The sequence below is a fragment of the Leucoraja erinacea genome, chromosome 29 (genome assembly GCF_028641065.1).
Source record: "Leucoraja erinacea ecotype New England chromosome 29, Leri_hhj_1, whole genome shotgun sequence".
Taxonomy (NCBI): Eukaryota; Metazoa; Chordata; class Chondrichthyes; order Rajiformes; family Rajidae; genus Leucoraja; species Leucoraja erinaceus.
In genome coordinates this window covers 6,458,762-6,481,049 of record NC_073405.1, presented here as the reverse complement: position 1 = coordinate 6,481,049, position 22,288 = coordinate 6,458,762, and the positions used below count along the sequence as shown (strand labels likewise).

General features: G+C 49.2%; 1 protein-coding gene across 5 annotated transcripts in view; it reads right to left on the bottom strand.

Annotated features, from left to right (window-relative positions):
* Positions 1-16,974: 16,974 nt before the first annotated feature.
* The window catches only part of sin3b (SIN3 transcription regulator family member B), a 53,771-nt gene continuing 48,457 nt past the window's right edge, over positions 16,975-22,288 (bottom strand). For all 5 annotated transcript variants that reach the window (XM_055658449.1, XM_055658446.1, XM_055658448.1 and 2 more), the window contains one exon: positions 16,975-21,427. In XM_055658449.1, coding sequence (XP_055514424.1) covers positions 21,197-21,427 — 231 coding nt within the window. In that variant the 3' untranslated portion in view covers positions 16,975-21,196. The remainder of the gene's footprint in view (positions 21,428-22,288) is intronic.

Sequence of the window (22,288 nt, the reverse complement as noted above, 5' to 3'; positions counted from 1 at the left end):
TACCCTCTGTGGCAGAGAGTTCCAGAGATTCACCACTCTCTGTGTGAAAAAAGTTCTTCTCATCTCGGTTTTAAAGGATTTCCCCCTTATCCTTAAGCTGTGACCCCTTGTCCTGGACTTCCCAAACATCGGGAACAATCTTCCTGCATCTAGCCTGTCCAACCCCTTAAGAATTTTGTAAGTTTCTATAAGATCCCCTCTCAATCTCCTAAATTCTAGAGAGTATATGAGAGTCAGGAGTGATCAAGAAGTAGAAATAAAAAGATTGCCAGCACCTGAGGTTTTACGCTTACAGCGTATTACAAGGACAGAGAGGAGAGAGGCAAAGCAGGTTTAGTCTCAAGTGGAGAATAGGACACAAAGTGCCGGGGTAACTCAGCGGCTGGGGCAGTAGAACAATGGATAGATGACTCTTAGGGTTGGGATCCTTCTACAGACTGGTTGTTGGGGTGGGAGAGAAAGCTAGAGGAGAGGAGGGGCAGGACAAAGTTTATGGTGAGTCACTGACCAGACTTCACACCCTATTGCAAACACAGGGAAACAGAGTCCACGTTTCAGCTGCAAGACTCTACATTGGAACACGGGGAAGGGAGATTAGTTGTAAGTGACGGTAGGTATGGATCCATTATTTACAAAGGATGAGAGGATATCTTATAAAAAAAAATATAAAATTCTTAAAGGATTGGACAGGCTAGATGCAGGAAAAATATACCTGATGTTGGGGGAGTCCAGAACCAGTGGTCACAGTTTAAGAGTTAGATAGAGCTCTAGGGGCTAGTGGAGTCAAGGGATATGGGGAGAAGGCACGCACGGGTTATTGGCAGGGGACGATCAGCCATGATCACAATGAATGGCGGTGCTGGCTCGAAGGGCCGAATGGCCTCCTCCTGCACCTATTTTCTATGTTTCTATGTCTATGTTTCTATGAAGAATAAGGGGTAGGCCATTTAGGATTGAGATGAGGAATGTATTTCCTCATCCCAGTCCTAAATGGCCTATCCCTTATTCTTAAACGGTGAATTGGCCTCAACTGCCTTCTCTGCCACAGAAGGCAGTGGAGGCCAATTCTCTGGAAGTTTTCAAGAGGGAGTTAGATTTAGCTCTTAGGGCTAATGGAATCAAGGGACATGGGGGGAAAAGCAGGAACGGGGTACTGATTTTGGATGATCAGCCATGATCATATTGAATGGCGGTGCTGGGTCGAAGGGGCAAATGACCTACTCCGGCACCTATTTTCTATGTTTCTGGGAAGTTTGTACATTTGGACATGGTGCTGTGGGTACAGGCCCTGTTGCTGTACAACACACCAGTCACTGTATTTAACACTGCTCAGTTCTGCAGTACTAGGAACAGTCACAGATCACCTGTTACAGAACTGAGATAGAGGACTGGTAAAACAGGTGTCCTGCCCATGTTTACTTACCTGGTTTATTTACATTTCCCACACATCATTTCCATAGTTATGAGTTTTTGCCAAGAATTCTTTCAAAGACCTTCCTCGGAGCAGAATGGGCTGAATTATTCTCCTGCCCCCAACCACCTTCCAGGATGTTACCTTTGCTGGTGGAAGCAGGAATGGAAGGATGGGCCAGATGAATATCTGGCTGAGGAGCTGGTGCAATAGACAATAGGTGCAGGGGTAGGCCATTCAGCCCTTCGAGCTAGCACCGCCATTCACTGTGATCATGGCTGATCATCAACGATCAGTACCCCGTTCCTGCCTTCTCCCCATATCACCTGACTCCGCTATCTTTTAGAGCTCAATCTAACTCTCTCTTGAAAGCATCCAGAGAATTGGCCTCCACTGCCTTCTGAGGCAGAGAATTCCACAGATTCACAACTCTCTGGGTGAAAAGGTCTTTCCTCATCTCCGTTCTAAATGGTCTACCCCTTATTCTGAAACTGTGGCCCCTGGATCTGGACTCCCCCAACATCGGGAACGCGTTTCCTGCCTCTAGCGTGTCCAATCCCTTAATAATCTTCCATGTTTCAATAAGATACCCTCTCATCCTTCTAAATTCCAGAGTATACAAGCCCAGCCGCTCCATTCGATCAACATATGACAGTCCCGCCATCCCGGGAATTAACCTGGTGAATATACGCTGGGCTCCCTCAATAGCAAGAATGTCCTTCCTCAAACTTGGAGACCAAAACTGCACACAATACTCCAGGTGTGATCTCACCAGGGCACTGTACAACAGTAGAAAAACCTCTTTGCTCCTATACTTAACTCCTCTTGTTATGAAGGCCAACATGCCATTAGCGGTACTGAGGGCAAGGTTCATATTTTTGGATCAATGGGATCTTTTGGATTCACAGAGCCTGCAGGAAACAGGTCTCCCAATCCAACCTGCCCGTGCCAACCAGGATCTACGCTAGCCCAACCTGCCCGTGCCAACCAGGATCTACGCTAGCCCAACCTGCCCGTGCATCCCCCATATCCCTCTGAACCTTTTCTATCCATTAACCTGTTCAGTGTTGCTACAACACCTGCCTCCACCACCTCCTCTAGCAGCTCGTTCCATCTCCCCACCACCCTGGGGCTGAGGTGACCTGTACAAGGACAGGTTGCTCCTGAACCGATGGGAGACTAATACCCTGGGAGGGTGATTTGATCGTGCAACTCGGGTGAGTTTAGATTGGCAGGAGGGAGGGTCCCAGATCAGAGAGGAGGCATATGAGAGTTTGGGGCAAATACAGCAGTCGAAGAGACCAAGATTAGCAAACTAGTGCATGGCAAAGTGAGAAGAGGTGCTGAAGAAACTCAGCGGGTGCAGCAGCATCTATGGAGCGAAGGAAATAGGCAACGTTTCGGACCAAAACCCTTCTTCAGACTGATGGTGGGGGGGGGGGGGGGGGGCGGGAGAAGAAAGGAAAAAGGAAGAGGAAGAGCCCGGGGGCTGAGGGGGAGCTGAGAAGGCGAGGAGACAGCAAGGGCTACCAATAATTGGAGAATTCAATATTTATGCCGCTAGGGTGCAGACTGCTCAAGCGGAATATGAGGTGTTGCTCCTCCAATTTCTGGTGGTGCTCACTCAGGCCATGAAGGAGGCCCAGGACGCAAAGTGAGATGACAAGCTGATGGTTTAAACATGAGTGGTTTCAATGGCAGAGGCTTAATGGGTAAGGCAGGTGAACTTGGGTTGTAGATTGGTTCTGGGATATAATAGCCATAACACAAACAGGTCTGGGAGAAGGGCAGGGCCGGCAGCTCGATGTTCCAGGGTTCGGATGCAACACGTGTGATAGAGGCGCGGGTAAATGCGACGGGGGGAAGATGCTTTCTCGATCACAGACGACATAACTATGGTGCACCAAGAGGAGTCCACACTAGGGACAAGCTACAGAAGCCGGCTAACCTGCTAACCTGCACGTCTTGGGAATGTGGGAGGAAACGGCAATTCCTGGTTAGAACGGGCGTCAAGAGTTGTGGGGAGAAGGCAGGAGAACGGGATTAGGAGGCAGCGATCGACCATGATTGAACGGTGGAGTAGGTTGGATGGGCCGAGTGGCCTAATTCTACTCCTATTACTTGTGAACTTGTGAAACCGGAGCACCCAGAGTGTAAATAGCTACATTTAAGAGGGTTAGATGTGTCCCTTGTGGCTAAAGGGATCAGGGGGTATGGAGAAAAGGCACGTACAGGATACTGGAGAACATGGATAGGCGATGTTTTGGGTGGGGTCCGGGGAGAGATGCTGCCTGGCCCGCTGAGTTACTCCAGCACTCTGTGTGTAAGCCAGAGTTCCTCCAGCACTACTCCCGTACTTATTTTCTAATTTTCTATGTTTCTAAAGGACATGGATGGGATGGAGTTTGTTAAAACTGTCCAAGAATGCTTACTTAATCAATATGAAGGGGGCATCACTAGAGCTCAACACTGGGTTTCTGTTTAGGGAATGAGGTAAGGGGCTGAAGTGTCAGTGGGATCTGTACCCATTATTTATTCATTTCAGTTACGTATAAGGATGGGACTGGCCCATAGGTTACGGTTCTAAGTTGGGGCAAGGTTGATATTGAAGGCATCAGGTGGGAAACAACCTACAATCTGCTTTCACGCCAGGATGGTTGACAACTCAGAGGGGAACCTGAAGGCGGATCCGAGAAGGTGAATCACCACAACTTCCTCAAGGGCAATTAGAGCTGAACAATATATATATATATATCGGCACACCCAGATCCCAACAATGAATGCAAATAAATAAAACAGAAATCCAACTTTGTGTTGTATCAAGGTTTAGCGGGATGTGAGGCAAATACAGGCAGCCAGGGCTGGCGTAAATGTGGCATGTTGATTGGTGTGGATAAATTGTCATGGGAGGGGGACCTTATAGTGAAAGACCTGGATAGAGTGAATGTGGAGAGGATGTTTCCATTGGTGGGAGAATCTAGGACCAGAGGCAACAGTCTCAGAATAAAAGGACGTGCTTTTAGAAAGAAGGTGAGGAGGAATTTCTTTAGTCAGAGGGTGGTGAATCTGTGGAATTCGTTGCCACAGGCGGCTGTGGAGGCCAAGTCCATGGATATTTTTAAGGCAGACATTGATAGATTCTTGAAGAGTACGGGTGCCAGTGGTTATGGGGAGAAGGCAGGAGAATGAGGGTTGAGAGGGGAAGATAGATCACCCATGATTGAGTGGCGGAGTAGATAGGTCGAATGGCCTAATTCTGCTCCCAGAACATATGATTTTATAAAGTTGGGCTGAAGGGCCTGTGTCAGTGCTGTGGCTCCGTGAAATGAGGGAAACGTGTCCATCTAACCTTACCAACAGGTGTGTGGATATTGATAGGAACTGTTTGGTTTTTAAAAATCCAGGTTTAGTTTAGAGATATAGCGTGGAAACAGGACAATTTACTAAAGCCAATTGAGTGACAAACCTGCATGTCTTTGGAGTGTGGGTGGAAACCGGAACACCCGGAGACATAGAAAAATAGACAATAGGTGCAGGAGTAGGCCATTCGGCCCTTCGAGCCTGCACCACCATTCAATATGATCATCCATCCAAACTCCATCCAGACAACACCCGTAGTCAGGATCGAACACGGGTCTCTGGCGCTATACGGCAGCAATTCTACCACTGCACCACTGCACCACTGCACCACTGCACCACCGCATCACTGCACCACCGCACCACTGCACCACTGCACCACCGCATCACTGCACCACTGCACCACTGCATCACCGCACCACTGCACCACCGCACCACTGCACCACCGCACCACTGCACCACTGCACCACCGCACCACCGCACCACTGCACCACCGCACCACCGCACCACACCGCACCACCGCACCACCGCACCACGCACCACCGCACCACCGCACCACCGCGCACCACCGCACCACCGCACCACCGCACCACCGCACCACCGCACCACTGCACCACCGCACCACCGCACCACCGCACCACTGCACCACTGCACCACTGCACCACTGTGCCTCCCAGAGCTATTATGCATTTTTCAGAATGGCTGGGACAAAATAAAAAATAAAATCAGTTCCTCGAAGTAGTTTGAATTGTGTGTGTAGTTATTCCACTATAATGGCGTTCACTGCATTTTCTCAATGGAGAATAGTTTCTAGACTAGCGTCATAGAGTGATACAGTGTGGAAACAGGCCCTTCAGCCCAACTTGCCCACACCGGCCAACATGTCCCAGCTACATTAGTCCCACCTGCCCGCATTTGGTCCATATCCCTCCAAACCTGTCCTGTCCATGTACCTGTCTAACTGTTTCTTAAATGTTGGGATAGTCCCAGCCTCAACTACCTCACCTGGCAGCTTGTTCCATTCACCCACCACCCTTTGTGTGAAAAAGTTACCCCTCAGATTCCTATTACATCTTTTCCCCTTCACCTGATACCTATGTCCTCTGACCTTCGATTCACCTACTACTGATGCCTCTAGGTACAGAGACGATTAAAGAGAGTTCAGCCAGACAGTATTAAATGAGTTTTTAGCGGAACATGATATCAGCACAAGATGTGTTGGTGACCAGAGGGACAATGGATTATAGAAATCAGAATTGACCAGAGAAAAGGTACGTTATTGTTTAAACATTTAAGAAGGAACTGCAGACACTGGAAAAATCAAAGGCAGACAAAAATGCTGGAGAAACTCAGCGGGTGAGGCAGCATCTATGCAGTGAAGGAATAGGTGACGTTTCGGGGTCCAGACCCTTCTTCAGACTGATATGGGGGTGGGGGGAGGCTGGAAGAAGAAAGGAAGAGGTGGAGACAGTGGGCTGAGGAAGGGGAGGGGAAAGGGGGGAAAGGGTCTCAACCCGAAACGTCACCAATTCCTTCGCTCCATAGATGCTGCCTCACCCGCTGAGTTTCTCCGGCATTTTTGTCTACCTTTATGTTTAAACCAGTGAGTTATGTGAAATGGAATGTATTGACTGACAATGCAGTGGAAGTAACTTTAGGAGTTTAGTTTTAGTCTAGTTCACTATTGTCAAGTGTATCAAGCAACTTGACAGTGGGAAGTCAAGGGGAGACAAGAGTGTTTTACTGTCATGTGTCCCAGATAGAACAATGAAATTATTACTTGCTGCAGCACAACAGAATATGTAAACATTGTCTTTAAGAAGGAACTGCAGATGCTGGAAGATCGAAGGTACACAAAAGTGCTGGAGAAACTCAGCGGGTGCAGCAGCATCTATGGAGCGAAGGAAATAGGTGACGTTTCGGGCCGAAACCTCCGCTGTAAACAATATAATAAACGAGAGAGAAAACAAAAAGTTTGGTGTGTATATATACGCGTACTCACTAGTAACTTGACAACTTGGGCATCCTGGAAAAGGATGCAGAAAGTTGTAACCACTGCCCAGTCAATCACCAGCTCCGACCTCCCCACCATCAAAGGGGATCTATCGCAGTCGCTGCCTCAAAAAGGCAGCCAACATCATCAAGGACCCACACCATCCTGGCCACACACTCATCTCTCCGCTACCATCGGGCAGAAGGTACAGGAGCCTGAAATCTGTTATGTCCAAGTTCGGGAACAGCTGCTTCCCCACAGCCATCAGGCTATTAAACTTGCCAACAAACAGACTCTGAATTGTAACAGCCTATTGCACTTTATCTGCTTATTTATGTGTATATTGAGCTAAACTGTTCTGTATTTTTGCTTACAATATTCTGTTGTGCTGCAGCCAGCAAGAATTTCATTGTCCTATCTGGGACACATGAAAATAAATTCTCTTGATTCCCAGGTAGACAAAAATGTACCTTCGATTTTCCAGCGTCTGCAGTTTCTTCTTAAACACAAGTAACTCCCGCTGAGTTACTCCAGCATTTTGTGTCTACCTTCAATTTAAACCATCATCTGCAGTCCTTTCCTACACAAAATGTCAAAGTAGATGGGATAAATACATGGAGGGGGAATAATTGCCAGTGTGATGGAATAAAAAAGAAGGGAATATTTGAGAATATTTGGGAAGAAGGGTCACCTTCTTCACCTATTCCTTCGCTCCATTGAAGCTGCCTCACCCGCTGAGTTTCTCCAGCATTTTTGTCCACTTTCGGAATATTTGGGAAGATATGTTTGCATGATTGTACGCTGAGTGGGGAAATTGGCCAGGTGTGTGTATGCTGCAGACACACCCATCTCCACTTGCAGCTTGAAGCTTTCGAAATTGTGGTAATCATTATCCTCCAGAAAGCAAACATGCTGAAACCTGCTCGAATCCAGCCTTCGCGTCACTCGGGCCTGTGGTAATTGCTCAACCTCCAGTGGGTTGTTCCTAAGTTAAGCAAGAGGGTTAAATGAGGCGGTGGAATTCCAGGCACACACGCTAATCCGTTTCGCTTCTGCTTAAAATATAGACACAGCTGTAGAGAACGCAGTCGTGAATAGACAACAGACAATAGACAATAGGTGCAGGAGGAGGAGGCCATTCGGCCCTTTGAGCCAGCACCGCCATTCAATGTGATCATCCCCAATCAGTACCCCGTTCCTGCCTTCTCCCTATGTCCCCTGACTCCGCTATTTTTAAGAGCCCTATCTAGCTCTCTCTTGACAGCATCCAGAGAACCCGCCTCCACCGCCCTCTGAGGCAAGAAAAATAATTTCACTGTGTTAGCACTTCGTTCATGGGATAGTGAAATGGCCATTGACTAAATGAGTGTAATCTTGTGTAACTGCTACATGACCTCCCAACTTCTACACTAAATTTTACACCAGCCTTTGATACTGTCACATTGGGGAGAAAGGTTCAGAATGTCAACCCTCACTCATAATGTTATACACTGCAAAAGTAGTAGATATAGAGGTAAATCTGACACAGTTGCTGTCCCCTCATTTGAGGAAGGACATTTGTGCTATTGAGGGAGTGCAGCGTAGGTTTACAAGGTTAATTCCCGGGATGGCAGAACTGTCATATGCTGAGAGAATGGAGCGGCTGGGCTTGTACCCTCTGGAGTTTAGAAGGATGAGAGGAGATCTCATTGAAACATATAAGATTGTTAAGGGCTTGGACACGCTAGAGGCAGGAAACATGTTCCCGATGTTGGGGGAGTCCAGAACCAGGGGCCACAGTTGAAGAATAAGGAGTAAGCCATTTAGAACGGAGACGAGGAAACACTTTTTCTCACAGAGAGTGGTGAGTCTGTGGAATTCTCTGCCTCAGAGGGCGGTGGAGGCAGGTTCTCTGGATGCTTTGAAGAGAGAGCTAGATAGGGCTCTTCAAAATAGCGGAGTCAGGGGATATGGGGAGAAGGCAGGAACAGGGTACTGATTGGGGATGATCAGCCATGATCACATTGAATGGCGGTGCTGGCTCAAAGGGCCAAATGGCCTACTCCTGCACCTATTGTCTATTGTAAATGCCAGTCATTTGAAATCTCATGGCTAGGTGGAAGCTCAAACCACAAAGCCAACAAAGTAGTTGGGGAAAGGTGAGCCACACTGGTGGATAGCTGAGGCACGAAGGTTTAAACTGAGTTTAGCTGCAACATTAAATTGATCTCATTCACCTGGGTTTATTTGAGCAGCTGACATGTTACACTAATCCCTTATTTTCCAGAAACAGGAATCTTTCAATAGCTGCCCCCAAGCAAATATTTATCTCCAGCTCAGTATTCAAGGCAATTCTGGGACAGTCCCATCTCATTGGCGGCTTTGAATCAAATCCACTCACGATATCAATGATGGAGAACTACACTCATCTCAAATAAAACAGGTAAATATTGGAGTAGAAAGGAACTGCAGGTGCTGGTTCACACCGAAGATCGACACAAAGTGCTGGAGTAACTCAGCGGGTCAGGCAGCATCCCTGGAGAAAAGGAGTAGGTGAAGTTTCGGGTCGAGACCCTTCTTCAGACTGAGAGCTCAGGGGAGGGGGAAGCGAGAGATATAGGCGACGGTACAAATAAATGAATGAAGGGTCTGCAAAAGGAACAAATCAAAGCCTTTTCAGTGCTTCATGTGGAATCAGTGATAGAGACACAGAGTTAACATTTCAGGTCCGAGACCCTTCGTCCACACACAGGTAAGGGGCTGCACATTGGGATGAGCAAAGTGTTCATACAAAATGTGACTTTGACGTAAGAAACCAAGGGTGAGGACGATACGCTCTCCTCCCCCCTGACCCAAACACACCATGATCACCATGCACAACCTGAGCTTTCAGTTGTCCACCACTTTCCCTGTCCCCACTTCCACTATCTGACTGAGGCCTCCTGTACAATGATGTCCAGTGCAAGCTGGAGGAACAACGCTTAGAGTCAAATAGCGTGGAAACAGGCCCTTCGGCCCAAGAGCGGAACTCGCTATCAAAACATGGAGGGGACGGGGGGGACACACAATTTTTTGGCGCACACACTCACACACATACGTGCGAGGCTTCGGAGGCTCAATCCAGCACTAAAAGCGGAGATTTTAAAATCGGGATTACAAAAACTTGGGAGGGATGTCCCCCACCTCTCAAAACGTGGGGGGGACGTGTCCCCTCTGGCACCCCCCCCCCCGGGTTTCCGCCCCTGCTTCGGCCCAACTTGCCCACAACATGTCCCATCTATGCCAGGCACACCTGCCTGCATTTGGCCCATATCCTTCTAAACCTGTCCTATCCAAGTACCTGCCTAAAACATTGCGATAGTATCTGCCTCAACTACCAGCTCATTCCATGCAGCCACTATCCTTTGTGTGAAAAAGTTACCCTTCAGTTTCCTATTAAATCTTTCCCCATCACCTTAAACCTATGCCCTCTGGTTCTCAATTCCCCTACTCTGGGCAAGAGACTCTGTGTGTCTACCCGATCTTTTCCTCTCACGATTTTGTACACCTCTATAAGATCGCATCTCAGCCTCTTGAGCTGCAAGGAATAGAGTCCTAGCCTGCTCAACCTCCCCCTGTGGCTCAGGCACTCGGATCCTGGCAACATCCTTGTAAATGTTCTATGCACACTTTCCAACTTGCCTTCATCTGCCAAAGGTATACACAAAATGCTGGAGTAACTCAACGGGCATCTTCACGCCCACGTTGGTTTTGCGTACAGCCGGTTACCGCTGGCAACTGGCCAGCAGCCTCACGAGAAGGTCCAGCCAATAATAACTCCAAGATCAGACGCACTAATTGGGCTTATCTGCACACGGGTTCTGATTAGTGAGAATGTAGGTAAAAGGGTCGTCTGGAATAAACGAGACACAGGGTGTCTGGCTCAGCCAAGTGTTGTTTGTTCTTTACTGTCTGTTGTGGGATTTAGTAGATTCTACAAGGTAGCATCTCTGGCTTCTTCAGGCTGACGGGTCTGGAGCGGAGCGGAAGACTAGATGAGGGACATTGATAGGGCAGAGAATAAGAAACTTATTTTCACAGTGGACAATAGACAATGGTGCAGGAGTAGGCCATTCGGCCCTTCAAGCCAGCACCGCCATTCAATGTGATCATGGCTGATCATCCCCAATCAGTACCCTGTTCCTGCCTTCCCCCCATATCCCCTGACTCCGCTATTTTTAAGAGCCCTATCAAGCTCTCTCTTGAAAGCATCCAGAGAATCTGCCTCTGAGGCAAAGAATTCCACAGACTCGCCACTCTCTGCGAGAAAAAGTGTTTCCTCGTCTCCGTTCTAAATGACTTACTCCTTATTCTTAAACTTTGGCCCCTGGTTCTGGACTCCCCCAACATCGGGAACATGTTTCCTGCCTCTAGTGTGTCCAAGCCCTTAACAATCTTATATGTTTCAATGAGATCCCCCTCATCCTTCTCAATTCCAGAGTGTACAAGCCCAGCTGCACCATTCTCTCAGCATATGACAGTCCCGCCATCCCAGGAATTAACCTTGTAAACCTCAATGGCATATGACAGTCCCGCCTCAAGACCCATCTCTTCACCTCTGCCTATCCTTAGCCCCACGTCCCCCTCCCTTTTTATCTGTGCTTGAATTGCCTCATATTGTGTTTTGAATTGAATTCTGTCTTTATTTGTGTACTAGTCATGTCTCTACTATTTATTTCATTCCACTTACATGTTTTTCCTCTACTTCCTAAATTTTTGTAATGTGTCCTTGAGACTCTTGAAATGCGCCCATAAATAAAATTTATTATTATTATTATTATTATTATAAACCTACGCTGCACTCCCTCAATTGCAAGAATGTCCTTCCTCAAATTAGGGGACCAAAACTGCACACAATATTCCAGGTGTGGTCTCACTAGGGCTCTGTACAACTGCAGAAGGACCTCTTTGCTCCTATATTCGATTCCTCATGTTATAAAGGCCAAGTGGAGTTACTAGTGGGCATATTATAGGATATGTGGGTAGGCAGTTTAGAGGAGGTCCTGAGAATAACTTTTTCATCTGAGGTTAGCTGGGATCTGGTACGCACTGAAGAGAGTGGTACACTCACAACATTTAAGAAGATCTGTAATGGCTAAGGCATTGAAGGGCTTGCAGGTGAATTGGAAGCTTCTGTTCAATTTCTGACATTTCTCTGCAGGGGTGAGATGGCACAGCAGGTGCCTGGCATTCTGTTTGCTGTTTCTCTTCCCTCTCACTGTTCTCCGGTGATGCTGCCACAGTGGGGGGTATTCAAGGCGTTGGACATAGGTGGGCTTTGAGCAGTAGGTGATGTTTCAGCAACTGGCAAATACTTTTGTGTAGCCAGAGACCCGGGTTTCATCTTCACCTCGAGAGCTGTCCGTACAAAGTTTCCACATTGCAAAGAAATCCGGGTTCGTGGGTTAGATGTGTAGGAAGGATCAACTGCAGATGTTTGGTTTAAACCGAGTAACCCTTGCAACACACCCCCCCCCCCCCCCCCCCCCCTTTCTCTCTCTCCCCCTCCCCATCCACCACCCACCCAAGTCGTATCAGCTTCAAATTTAAGATGGACACAAAATACTGGAGTAACTCAGCGGAGCAGGCAGCATCTCCGGATAGAAGGAATGGGCGCCGTTTCGGGTCAAGACCCTTCTTCGGACTGTCAGGAGAGAGGGAGATGCAGAGATAAGGAAGTGCATGGTGTGAAAACGAGACAAAGGGGATGCAGTGCAAGGGAAATGTAGAATGGATCATTGTTAGCTGGGTGTTTAAGAAGGAACTGCAGATGCTGGAAAATCGAAGGTAGACAAAAGCGCTGTAGAAACTCAGTGGGTGCAGCGGCACCTATGGAGCGAAGGAAATAGGCAACGTTTCGGGCCGAAATGTTCCCTATTTCCTTCGCTCCATAGATGCTGCCGCACCCACTGAGTTTCTCCAGCACTTTCGTCTAACCTTCAGTATTTCTTATAGAAACATAAAAACATAGAAAATAGGTGCAGGAGTAGGCCATTCGGCCCTTCGAGCCAGCATCGCCATTCAATATGATCATGGCTGACCATCCAACTCAGTATCCCATCCCTGCCTTCTCTCCATACCCCCTGATCCCTTTAGCCACAATGGCCATATCTAACTCCCTCTTAAATATAGCCAATGAACTGGCCTCAACTATCTTCTGTGGCAGAAACGTTGCCTATTTCCTTCGCTCCATAGATGCTGCCGCGCCCGCTGAGTTTCTCCAGCACTTTTGTCTAACCTTCAGTATTTCTTATGTTAGGCTACCTAGTATTTTGTTTTGGTTTCTCACTCAATGTTATCTGAAAACTCCACCGCTGCGCCACTGCCGCCCCTGGTGGGACAGCCCTCAAATGCTGCAAGCGGGAAGACCAATTGCATGCAAGACACGATGAGATTGACAGGGGAAAGGTGAACTCACGGCGTATATTTCAGCCCCAGAAGCAGCTTCCCGCTACCAGATCCCACACACACCTTCCCAGGTGAGTAAAGATCCGAGCAGATCCAAAAGCGCGAGTCCGACAGTGGAACAAAAGTGGGATTTCGAACTGAGTCTCAGACAGGGACCGGGACTGGAGTAGGAATTATTGGGAAAAAGTAGTGCTGACTTTTTTGGGATATTTTGGTTTAGGGGAAATCAATAAGCTGTCGCGCGTCTTTACGCGTCCATCTGATAGGCTTGAAAACCGCACACACCCTTGCCCGGCGACGGTGGTCGCAGCGATCAGCATTGCAGCGCCAGAGTCCCGGGTTCGATCCTGACCTCGGGCGCTGTCCGTTGTGGAGTTTGCACGTTCTCCCTGTGGGATTCCCCCACACGTCCCCAAAAGACACACAGGGTTGTTGCTTTATTTACTTCAGTGTGCAGGGAGTAGGTGGGATAATATAGAATGTGTGTGGTGTGTCTCTAAACTGAATGAAAGACAGAAAGATAGACACAGACACAAGAGTCAGTGCTGGAGTAACTCAGCGGGTCAGCGTTCCCTGGAGTACATGGATAGGTGATGTTTCGGGTGGGGTCCGGGGAGAGACGCTGCATGGCCCGCTGAGTTACTCCAGCACTCTGTGTGTCTAAGGTACACAAAAAAATGCTGGAGAAACTCAGCGGGTGCAGCAGCATCTATGGGGCGAAGGAAATAGGCAACGTTTCGGGCCGAAACCCTTCTTCAGACTCTGTGTGTGTGTCTATCTTTGGTGTAAGCCAGCGGTTCTTCGAAGATTGGACACAAAAATGCTGGAGTAACTGAGCGTCCCGCTCAGTTACTCCAGCATTTTTTGTGTCCAATCTTCGATTGTGTCCCAAGGCGAGGCAATGTTTCCCCAATCGAGAAAAAAACTTTTTTTTTTTTTCACGCAGAGAGTGGTGAATCTCTGGAATTCTCTGCCGCAGAATGTAGTTGAGGCCACAGTTCATTGGCTATATTTAAGATGGAGTTAGATGTGGCCCTTGTGGCTAAAGGGATCAGGGGGGTATGGAGAGAGGGCAGGTACAGGATACTGTTGGATGATCATATGAGGGTTATGGTACGAGTGCAGGCAGGTGGGACTAAGGGGAAAACAAATTTTGTTCGGCATGGACTTGTAGGGCCGAGATGGCCTGTTTCCGTGCTGTAATTGTTATATGGTTATATGGTTATATTGAATGGCGGTGCAGGCTCGAAGGGCCGAATGGCCTACTACTCTTGCACCTATTTTCTATGTTTCTATGTCTCTGGGGAGAAGGAATGGGTGACGTTTTGGGTCGGGACTTCAGACTTGTACAGAGGCAGGTAGACAAAGGCAAAACAGATTCCACTCGTCGTGTTAATTTCATGCTTCATGTATTGTGTGTCTTTGTGACAGATCAATTTTCCTCTCCTGTTCTGTTCTACCTGCCGAACCCGCCCCCCAGCCATGACCTGCAATTCCTCGCAAGTCCAGGAGGCCTTGGGCTCACTACTCACCGTCTTCAAGGCAGCGGCTGCCTCGACCCCCGGCGACAAGTCGACCCTAGATCGCGATGAGCTCAGCACTTTGATTCGCTGCCAGCTACCGTTTTTATCCGATGTAAGTCCGTCAGAGCGTGTGTCTGAAGTCACTCGAACAGTGTCGTGGGGGAGAAGGCAGGAGAATGGGGGGGGGGGGTTAGGAGGGAGAGATAGAATGGCGGAGTGGACGTGATGGGCCGAATGACCTGATTCTACTCCCGTTCCTTATGGTCTTGTGAATGAAGACAGACACAAAATGCTGGAGTAGGATAAATATATGTCCCTGTCCCACTTAGGAAACCTGAACGGAAACCTCTGGAGACTTTGCGCCCCACCCAAGGTTTCCGTCTTTAGTATATTATTGCCACATGTACCAAGGTACAACGAAAAGCTTTTTTTTTTGTTGTGGGCTACCTAGCAGTGAAAGGACTATGCATGATTACAATCAAGCTGTCCAGTGTACAGATACAGGGTAAAGGGCATAACATTTAGTGCAAAATAAAGTCTGATAGTCCGAGAGTCTCCATTGAGGTTGGATGGCAGCTCAGGACCACTCTCTATATGCACTGAGTTTGAGGCCAAGTCAGTGGATATTTTTAAAGGCAGAGATATATAGATTCTTGATTAGTTCAGGTGTCAGGGGTTGTGGGGAGAAGGGGAATTGGGTTAGGAGGGAGATAGATCAGCCACGATCGAATGGCGGAGTAGCATTGATGGGCCGAATGGCCTAGTTCTCCTCCGACTGGCGTTCCGGTTTGGGACGCTCCTCCAGACTCGGTATGCGGCCCCTTTACTAACACAATCATTTCCTCCTCCGCAGAAGGAAGATTTTGATAAACAATTTGAAAACTTCTTCCAGTGCATGGAGGACACCCATGGCAGCAACGTCGACTTTAAAGAATTCATGTGTCTGCTGGCGACCATTGTAATGTGCAGTGACTGTCGCCCGAAAGATTAGTCCTGTTAATCCGCAGTAAAACACCAATTCACATCCAACTACCTGCTCAATAAAATGTTTACTGAAGACAAGTATCGTCTTTCTTTGATGCGCTGTAAGGTGGCAGTGGAATTGGCCCTGCCTCACGGTGCGAGTCCTCCCATGAGTGAAAGAAAAAAAATCAAACTCGTGGTTGTCTACGAGAGTCCAAGATTATGTTCGAGTTTAAAAGAGTTCCCACGTGTATGTCTAAGTTTGCCGTTTACTTCTTATTTCTGCGATGTACCAAGTTCCTCTCCCGAGTTAAACCCCTGTCTCACGGTGCGAGTTGACCCACGAGTGACCCCGAGTTTAAAACAAAAAATTTAACTCGTGGTAACAACGTACAATTAACGTAGCGGGAATGTCGGAACTCGTGGACGCAACTTAGCGACTCGTGGCGCTAACGGGCAGGTACCCGTGAAACTTGTTATCAGTTATTTCGCTTTTAAATATGGAGTTATAGAAATTCGCTGATAGTTACAAAAATCTGGAGTAACTCAGTGGGACAGGCAGCATCTCTGGAGAAAAGGAATGGGTGACGTTTCGGGTCGAGACCCATTTATTCCAAGCCAATTAACCAACAAACCCGCACGTCTTTGGAGTGTGGGAGGAAGCTGAAGTTCTCGGAGAAAACCCACGCAGGTCATCCGACCTATCTGCATTTGGCCCATATCCCCCGAAACCTATTCTATTCACGTACCTGTCTAAATGTTTCTTAAATGTTGCAATTGTCCCAGCCTCAACTACTTCCTCCAGCAGTTTGTTCCATACACCCACCACCCTTTGTGTAAAAAAAAATATATCCCTCAGGCTCCTGCCCTAAATGGCCTCCTCCTGCACGTATTTTCTATGTTTCTAAATCTTTTTCACCTCACCCCAAACCAATGCCCTCTGGTTCTCCATTCCCCTACTCTGGGCAAAAGACTGTGCGTTTACCCGATCTATTCCTCTCATGATTTTGTACACCTTTATAAGATCACCCCCCCTCACCCGCCTGCATTCCAAATAATCAAGTCCCAGCCTATAGCTCAGGCCCTCGAGTCCTGGCAGCAATCTCGTAAATCTTCTCTACACCCTTTACAGCTTGAGAACATTCTTCCCATAACAAGGTGACCAAAACTGAACATAATACTCGAAATGTGGCCTCGCCAATGGTCTGTATATCTGTAACGTGATCTCCCGACTTCTATAAAATGGAGCTAATAAAAGTTGCCCCCCCCCCCCATCATCTCAACAAATTGTCACGCTCTGCTGACATTGCATTTTTCATTTTTATTACAGTTTTTATGAAGGTACAATGCTGTTTGCAGAGAGGGATGTGGGCTGCAGGGAACTGGTGGTGTCAACCCTCCCTCCAGCCCTGGACTGTGCAAGGATTTTTTGTTTTAAATGACCGAGTAAAATATTAAGAACAGAAAGTGAGAAGGAATTTTAATGCTGGATATTAGTTAAAAAGGTGCCCGGATTCAGGGCCTTGCCGTTCGAGAGGTTATCAGAAGCCTCAGGCAGCCTCTAGCCCACGCTCCTCGCCTCTGAAACGGAATCAGGACACAAGCCCCTCACATCAAACCCACCCCATATGCCACAAGGGAGGGAGGGAGATAAACAGGACACATGAGGGGCGAGGTGTCTCAGATCTTTGCCCGCTAGGGGGCTGGGGGAGGGTGGGTTTGGGGAGTATCAGGACCCTCATCCATAGGGAAGAGAAGCCCTTTTCACTCCGCACAAGAGGGAAACTGGAGGCTCAGGCCCCTGTCACTGAATAATTGTGTCACCTGAGAGACTGCAGAGAATGAGCAAAATCTGAGAGAGAGAGAGAGGGGACAGAGGAGAGTGAGAGACAGAGGGGGAGAGAGAGGAAAGAGAGGAGGGGGGAGGGAGGAAGGAGAGGGGGGAAGGGAGGAGAAAGAGAGAGGGGGACAGAGGAGAGAGGGGGAGACGGAGGAGAGACAGAAGAGAGGGGAAGCAGAGGAGAGTGGAGACAGAGGAGAGGGGGAAGAGAGGAGATGGGGAAAAGGAAAGGAGAGATAAATGAGAGGAGGGAGAGGAAAAGAAAAGAGAAAAAAAGGAGAGTAGAGAGCCAGGAGAGAGAGAAAAAGAGAGAAAGACAGAGAGATTGGTAAATGTTTAACTTCACAAACAGGCATTGCATTACAAAAGCAGACAGCACAGCATTGACATCTCCTTAAACACAGAATTCGAGAGATTTCAATAATCACACAATGTAAAATCACATCATATTGTTTCACACACGGCAAGAACAAAAATGAAAATTATCACCGTGACCAGTCAACGTCGGGGGGGGGGGGGGGGTCCACTGGAAGGCTGTCGCCAAAGGCAACACTGACAATCAGCGCCCTCCCCCCCCCCCCCCCCCCCCCCCACAATCAGGATGGGATGACCTCCCGTACAACTCCAGTCAACTATCCCCTTTAAAGGGCCTCCCTCTTCACACCACCCCCTTGCTCTTGCACTCCCCAGCTGATGCTTCATGCAGTTGGCAGGGGGGGGGGGGGGGGGTACGTGGTGACTGAGACGCAAATAATGATATCAAGGACCCCCCCTTCACGCCATTTCCAAACCCTCCCCACTGAATAATTTAGCATCCTTTACGCACAGTGACAGAGAGGGTGGGGGTGGGATGGGAAAAGGACTATAGTTTACTTTGTTTTGCTCCACACACCTCCCCCCCCCACCACACACACACACACACACACCAAATTATGCACATGGTTTCATGTAAAGGAGTATTTTGACTTCTTTTTTTCCTTTTTAAAACATTTGATAAATACAAGTGGTTGAGTATAACAAACGCTACACACCCATTATTAAGGTGTCAATGCAGCTGACGAGAGGAGCTGTGCTCCTGTCCAGTTTGCCGTCCAACCAGATTATTTGGGTGCCCCCTCTCTCCCACCCTAACCCCTAACCGGGATCCCCCAGTGCCGCGACGCCCGCTCTGCAAGCGGGACAAAGTGCCAGAGTGTTACCAGGTGCAAAGGTCCAGCACTGCACAGAGCCGGTACAGCCATCGGTATTGGTGTTTAAAATAAAATTAAAAAAAACCCATTCTACTGCTGACTGCCGGTAACTTTTACAGCCCAGAACAGTCCCATGCAAATTCTGTTCCAGCCTGGCAAAGCAAAGAGAAAAAATAAAAGTGCATTGCTCCCATGTGGCAGTTTAGTCCACTAGTGTGGGTGCTACATCCCGATAGGCCCTCCCTATCACCCCCGGTGGCGGTGGTGAAATAAAATTAAAAGCAAGCTCTGATGAAGTGCCGTGAGCGTCACCTCTACTCCTTTCACCACAGATGCTGACTGATCTGCCGATAATTATCAGCATTTTCCGCCTTACTTCCAATGTGCTGCATTCGTGGTATTTTGCTTACTGGCAGAAGGAAACTCCCTCCCTATCACCCCTCGCCCTATCCCTACCATACTGCCCCCCCCTTCCCCACCCCAAGGGCGGTCTGCAGGCAAGCTCCAATGATCTTCCGTGCCAAGGTGGCAGGTTACAGAGGGAAGGATGGGCATGTGCCAGCTATTTCATCATCAGCTGCGGGTGAACGAGGATAAGTGAGGAGTGGCCGGAGACAACCCCACCCACAGAAACCTAAAGGTTTGACGGCAGTGTGCCCTCTTTTCCTCTCCTTTTGTACTTTCCTCCAGTTGCAGAGGTTGATCCTTCCATCCCTGGAGACAGAAGCGCACACCTCTGCCGTTTCTGAACTCCCGCCCAACTACGTCAGTGCAGAAGCCAAGCAGGCGCCCGGGGGAATTTGGCAAGGGTCAGCCTCATTTGGCCTCACTCTATCACTCAACCTGCCACGCCTGCACATGCTGCAACTAAACAGGGCCACTGCTTGAATTCAGAATACTCTCAGAACAGTTTTTAAGCCTCCCTCTAAAGATGCTCTTACACACAAAACATTTAAAAAGAAAACACCATCCTCAACAGCTTGAATCTCTCAGCAAGACACTAATTTAAACAGAGATATTTCCGTAAAGAAGCAAGCCTTAAATTTGAAAAGTTTACATAATAGTCAAAAAAATTCCCCTGAATTTCAGGCAGTTAATATATTAACACACGTGTGTTTTGGTTTTTGTATCTCCACTCCATGATTCCTCACTCCAACCCCACTTGCTTCGAAAGCAATCTTCAATACGACTTCATAGGCAGCAGCTTCAAAGGAAGTTAAAGGATTCGGCCCGCTAGAGGCTTCAGACTAACATCAGCAATCCTTAAGCAGCTCAGAGGGGTCATGTACACTTGTGGACAGGTGCACTTGTCCATTTGCCAGCCGGGGATAATGTGAACTAATGGCAGTTCAGCTCAAAGGCCCAGGTGGCATTATATTCAATGAGGACGTCATATGTTGCTCCCATTTGGCCGAGGTTTAACAGTGTTTGGACGAGCACAGCCTTGAATTCTCACGGACGTGGCTTCCTTACACCAGAAGTGCCTCTGTTTCGAGCTGGACAGGGCAGCAGAGAACACCCTTTAGACACTGCGGCAAACCTAGCCACTGGCCCCGGCACAACTTATACCAACCTTTAATACTGGTCACTGGCAGGGAGTTCTGAATGCAAAGAGCCTCAGCAACTTGCCGATCCTCCAGCTCGCTGGGATGCGGACCCCTGACGTCGGTGAGGCGTAAGCGTGCTCCAGGGGTTGGCTGATCTCTCACTGGCACAGACCTTAGCAGCAGCTCGTGCAGGAAGGAACCCCAGATGCCGGTTTACGCCAAAGATTCGACGCAAAGTGCTGGAGTAACGCAGCATCTCCGGAGCAGAAGAGGACGGGTGCCCCTCTCAGGTCAGGACCCTTCGGTCGGATGTCTGTCTGACCGAGGCGAGGTCGGGTGCGCGGATGAAGATTCACGAGCCTTGCAGTCTTGGGACATGTTTTGCGTGAGAGATCGCCTCGGAGATTAACGCCGTTGGAGAATCCATGACAGCCTCTGCTTCTTTGTCAAGATAAGGTCGAGTGGGCTTGGGGTGGGAGAGAGGGGCTGTAGCTGGAGACCACCACAGTCTTCCTTTTCCTAGTCCTGCTATCTGGCGGTTAGGTTGCGTTACAGGGACATGGGGAAGTAGTACACATCAGCAAGCATTGGGGCGCAACCAAAAATATGTCATGCAACATCACAATGTATAATCAGGGACAGGAGGGGGGAAAATACCACAAAATAGGGGCGGGGAGGGGGAGGGGCTGGGGAAGGGAGAATGAGTTCAAGGATCTTACAAGCAGATTCATGTCAAGTGCATTTCCTCATCGATAACACTAGCTGTGTTGTGTAGACTGGTGCTGTGATGATCGTTCCCTTACAAGGGGGGGGGGGGTCGGTCAGACAGCCCGTACAGTCAGCTCGGCATCTGAGAGCACGGCGTGCCCCCACCACCGTGGCACGATGCACTTGCAACCACAGCCTTTGAGTGTGCAAGCACGGGTTCAGTGCAGGAGGGGGGGTGTCACGGCGAGGGGGGGCACGGGCTGTACTGCACGCGGTATCTGTTGACGGGAATGTCGTGGACGGTGTCGGTCTCGCACACGGTCTTGCACAGGATCAGGTCCTCGTCGTCCTCGCCCATCAGCCAGTCCTGCACCAGCTCAGCCGCCTCGTCCGTCACGTGGCTCTGCAGCCAGCGGTTGTGCCACGACTGGAACTGCTGGTGCTGGTACCGCACCACCTGGCACTGAGACTGGGGGGGGGGGGGAGGGGAGAGAGAGAGGAGGGGGAGGGGGGGGAGGGGGAGGTGAGGGCGTAAGGGGAAGCGAGCGAGCAGGAGACAGACAGTCCCGGGAGTAGGGGGGGGGGGGGGGGGGGGGGGGGGGGGTAGGGGTTGGAGAGCGGGGAGAGGGGCGCGACAAAGGGAACCAGGAGAGGGGTGAAAGAGAGGAGGGGGAGGGAGGCGGGAGGACGGGTCAGGGGGAGGCACCGGTTAGGGACGGAAAAGGGGATTGGTGGGGACAGGGGACAGGCAAGCGGGGGGGGGGGGGGGGGAGAGAGTCACATGGGGATAGGGGGAGGGTCAGTGGGGGAGAGAGAGGCAGGAGGAGGACAAGGCGAGGGGTCACGGTAGGGGGGAGATATGGGCAGTGGGCCGGGCAGGGGATGGGGAGACGGTGAGAGGCAGGTGGACAGGGGGAGAGGAGCAGCGGAAGATGGGAAGAGGGATGAAGGGAGATGGTGGGGGGGGGGGGGGGGGGGGGGGGGGAGAGTGTGGGGAAAAAGGATTTTGCAAAAGGAATGCAGAAAAGAGAGTGAGTGTAAGATTGAGGAGGGTACAAAAGTAGGAAAAAGAAAATGTCAATAGTTGTAACAAATATTTAAGCTCATTGCAACAGTGAAATCACTGATAGAAGTTTGGTAACAAATACATAGCTCTCTCCCATCCACATAACACAACACAGAGATACAGACACAGTGACACACACACAGCTCAGGGGGGCTTTGATTCGGGGAGTGGACCACATTCCATTCCACAGATATTCTCCCAACACACACTCTTTGGGCAGGTAGAGTATCGGTTAGATAGACTGAAGGTTCCTCTGAAGCTGCT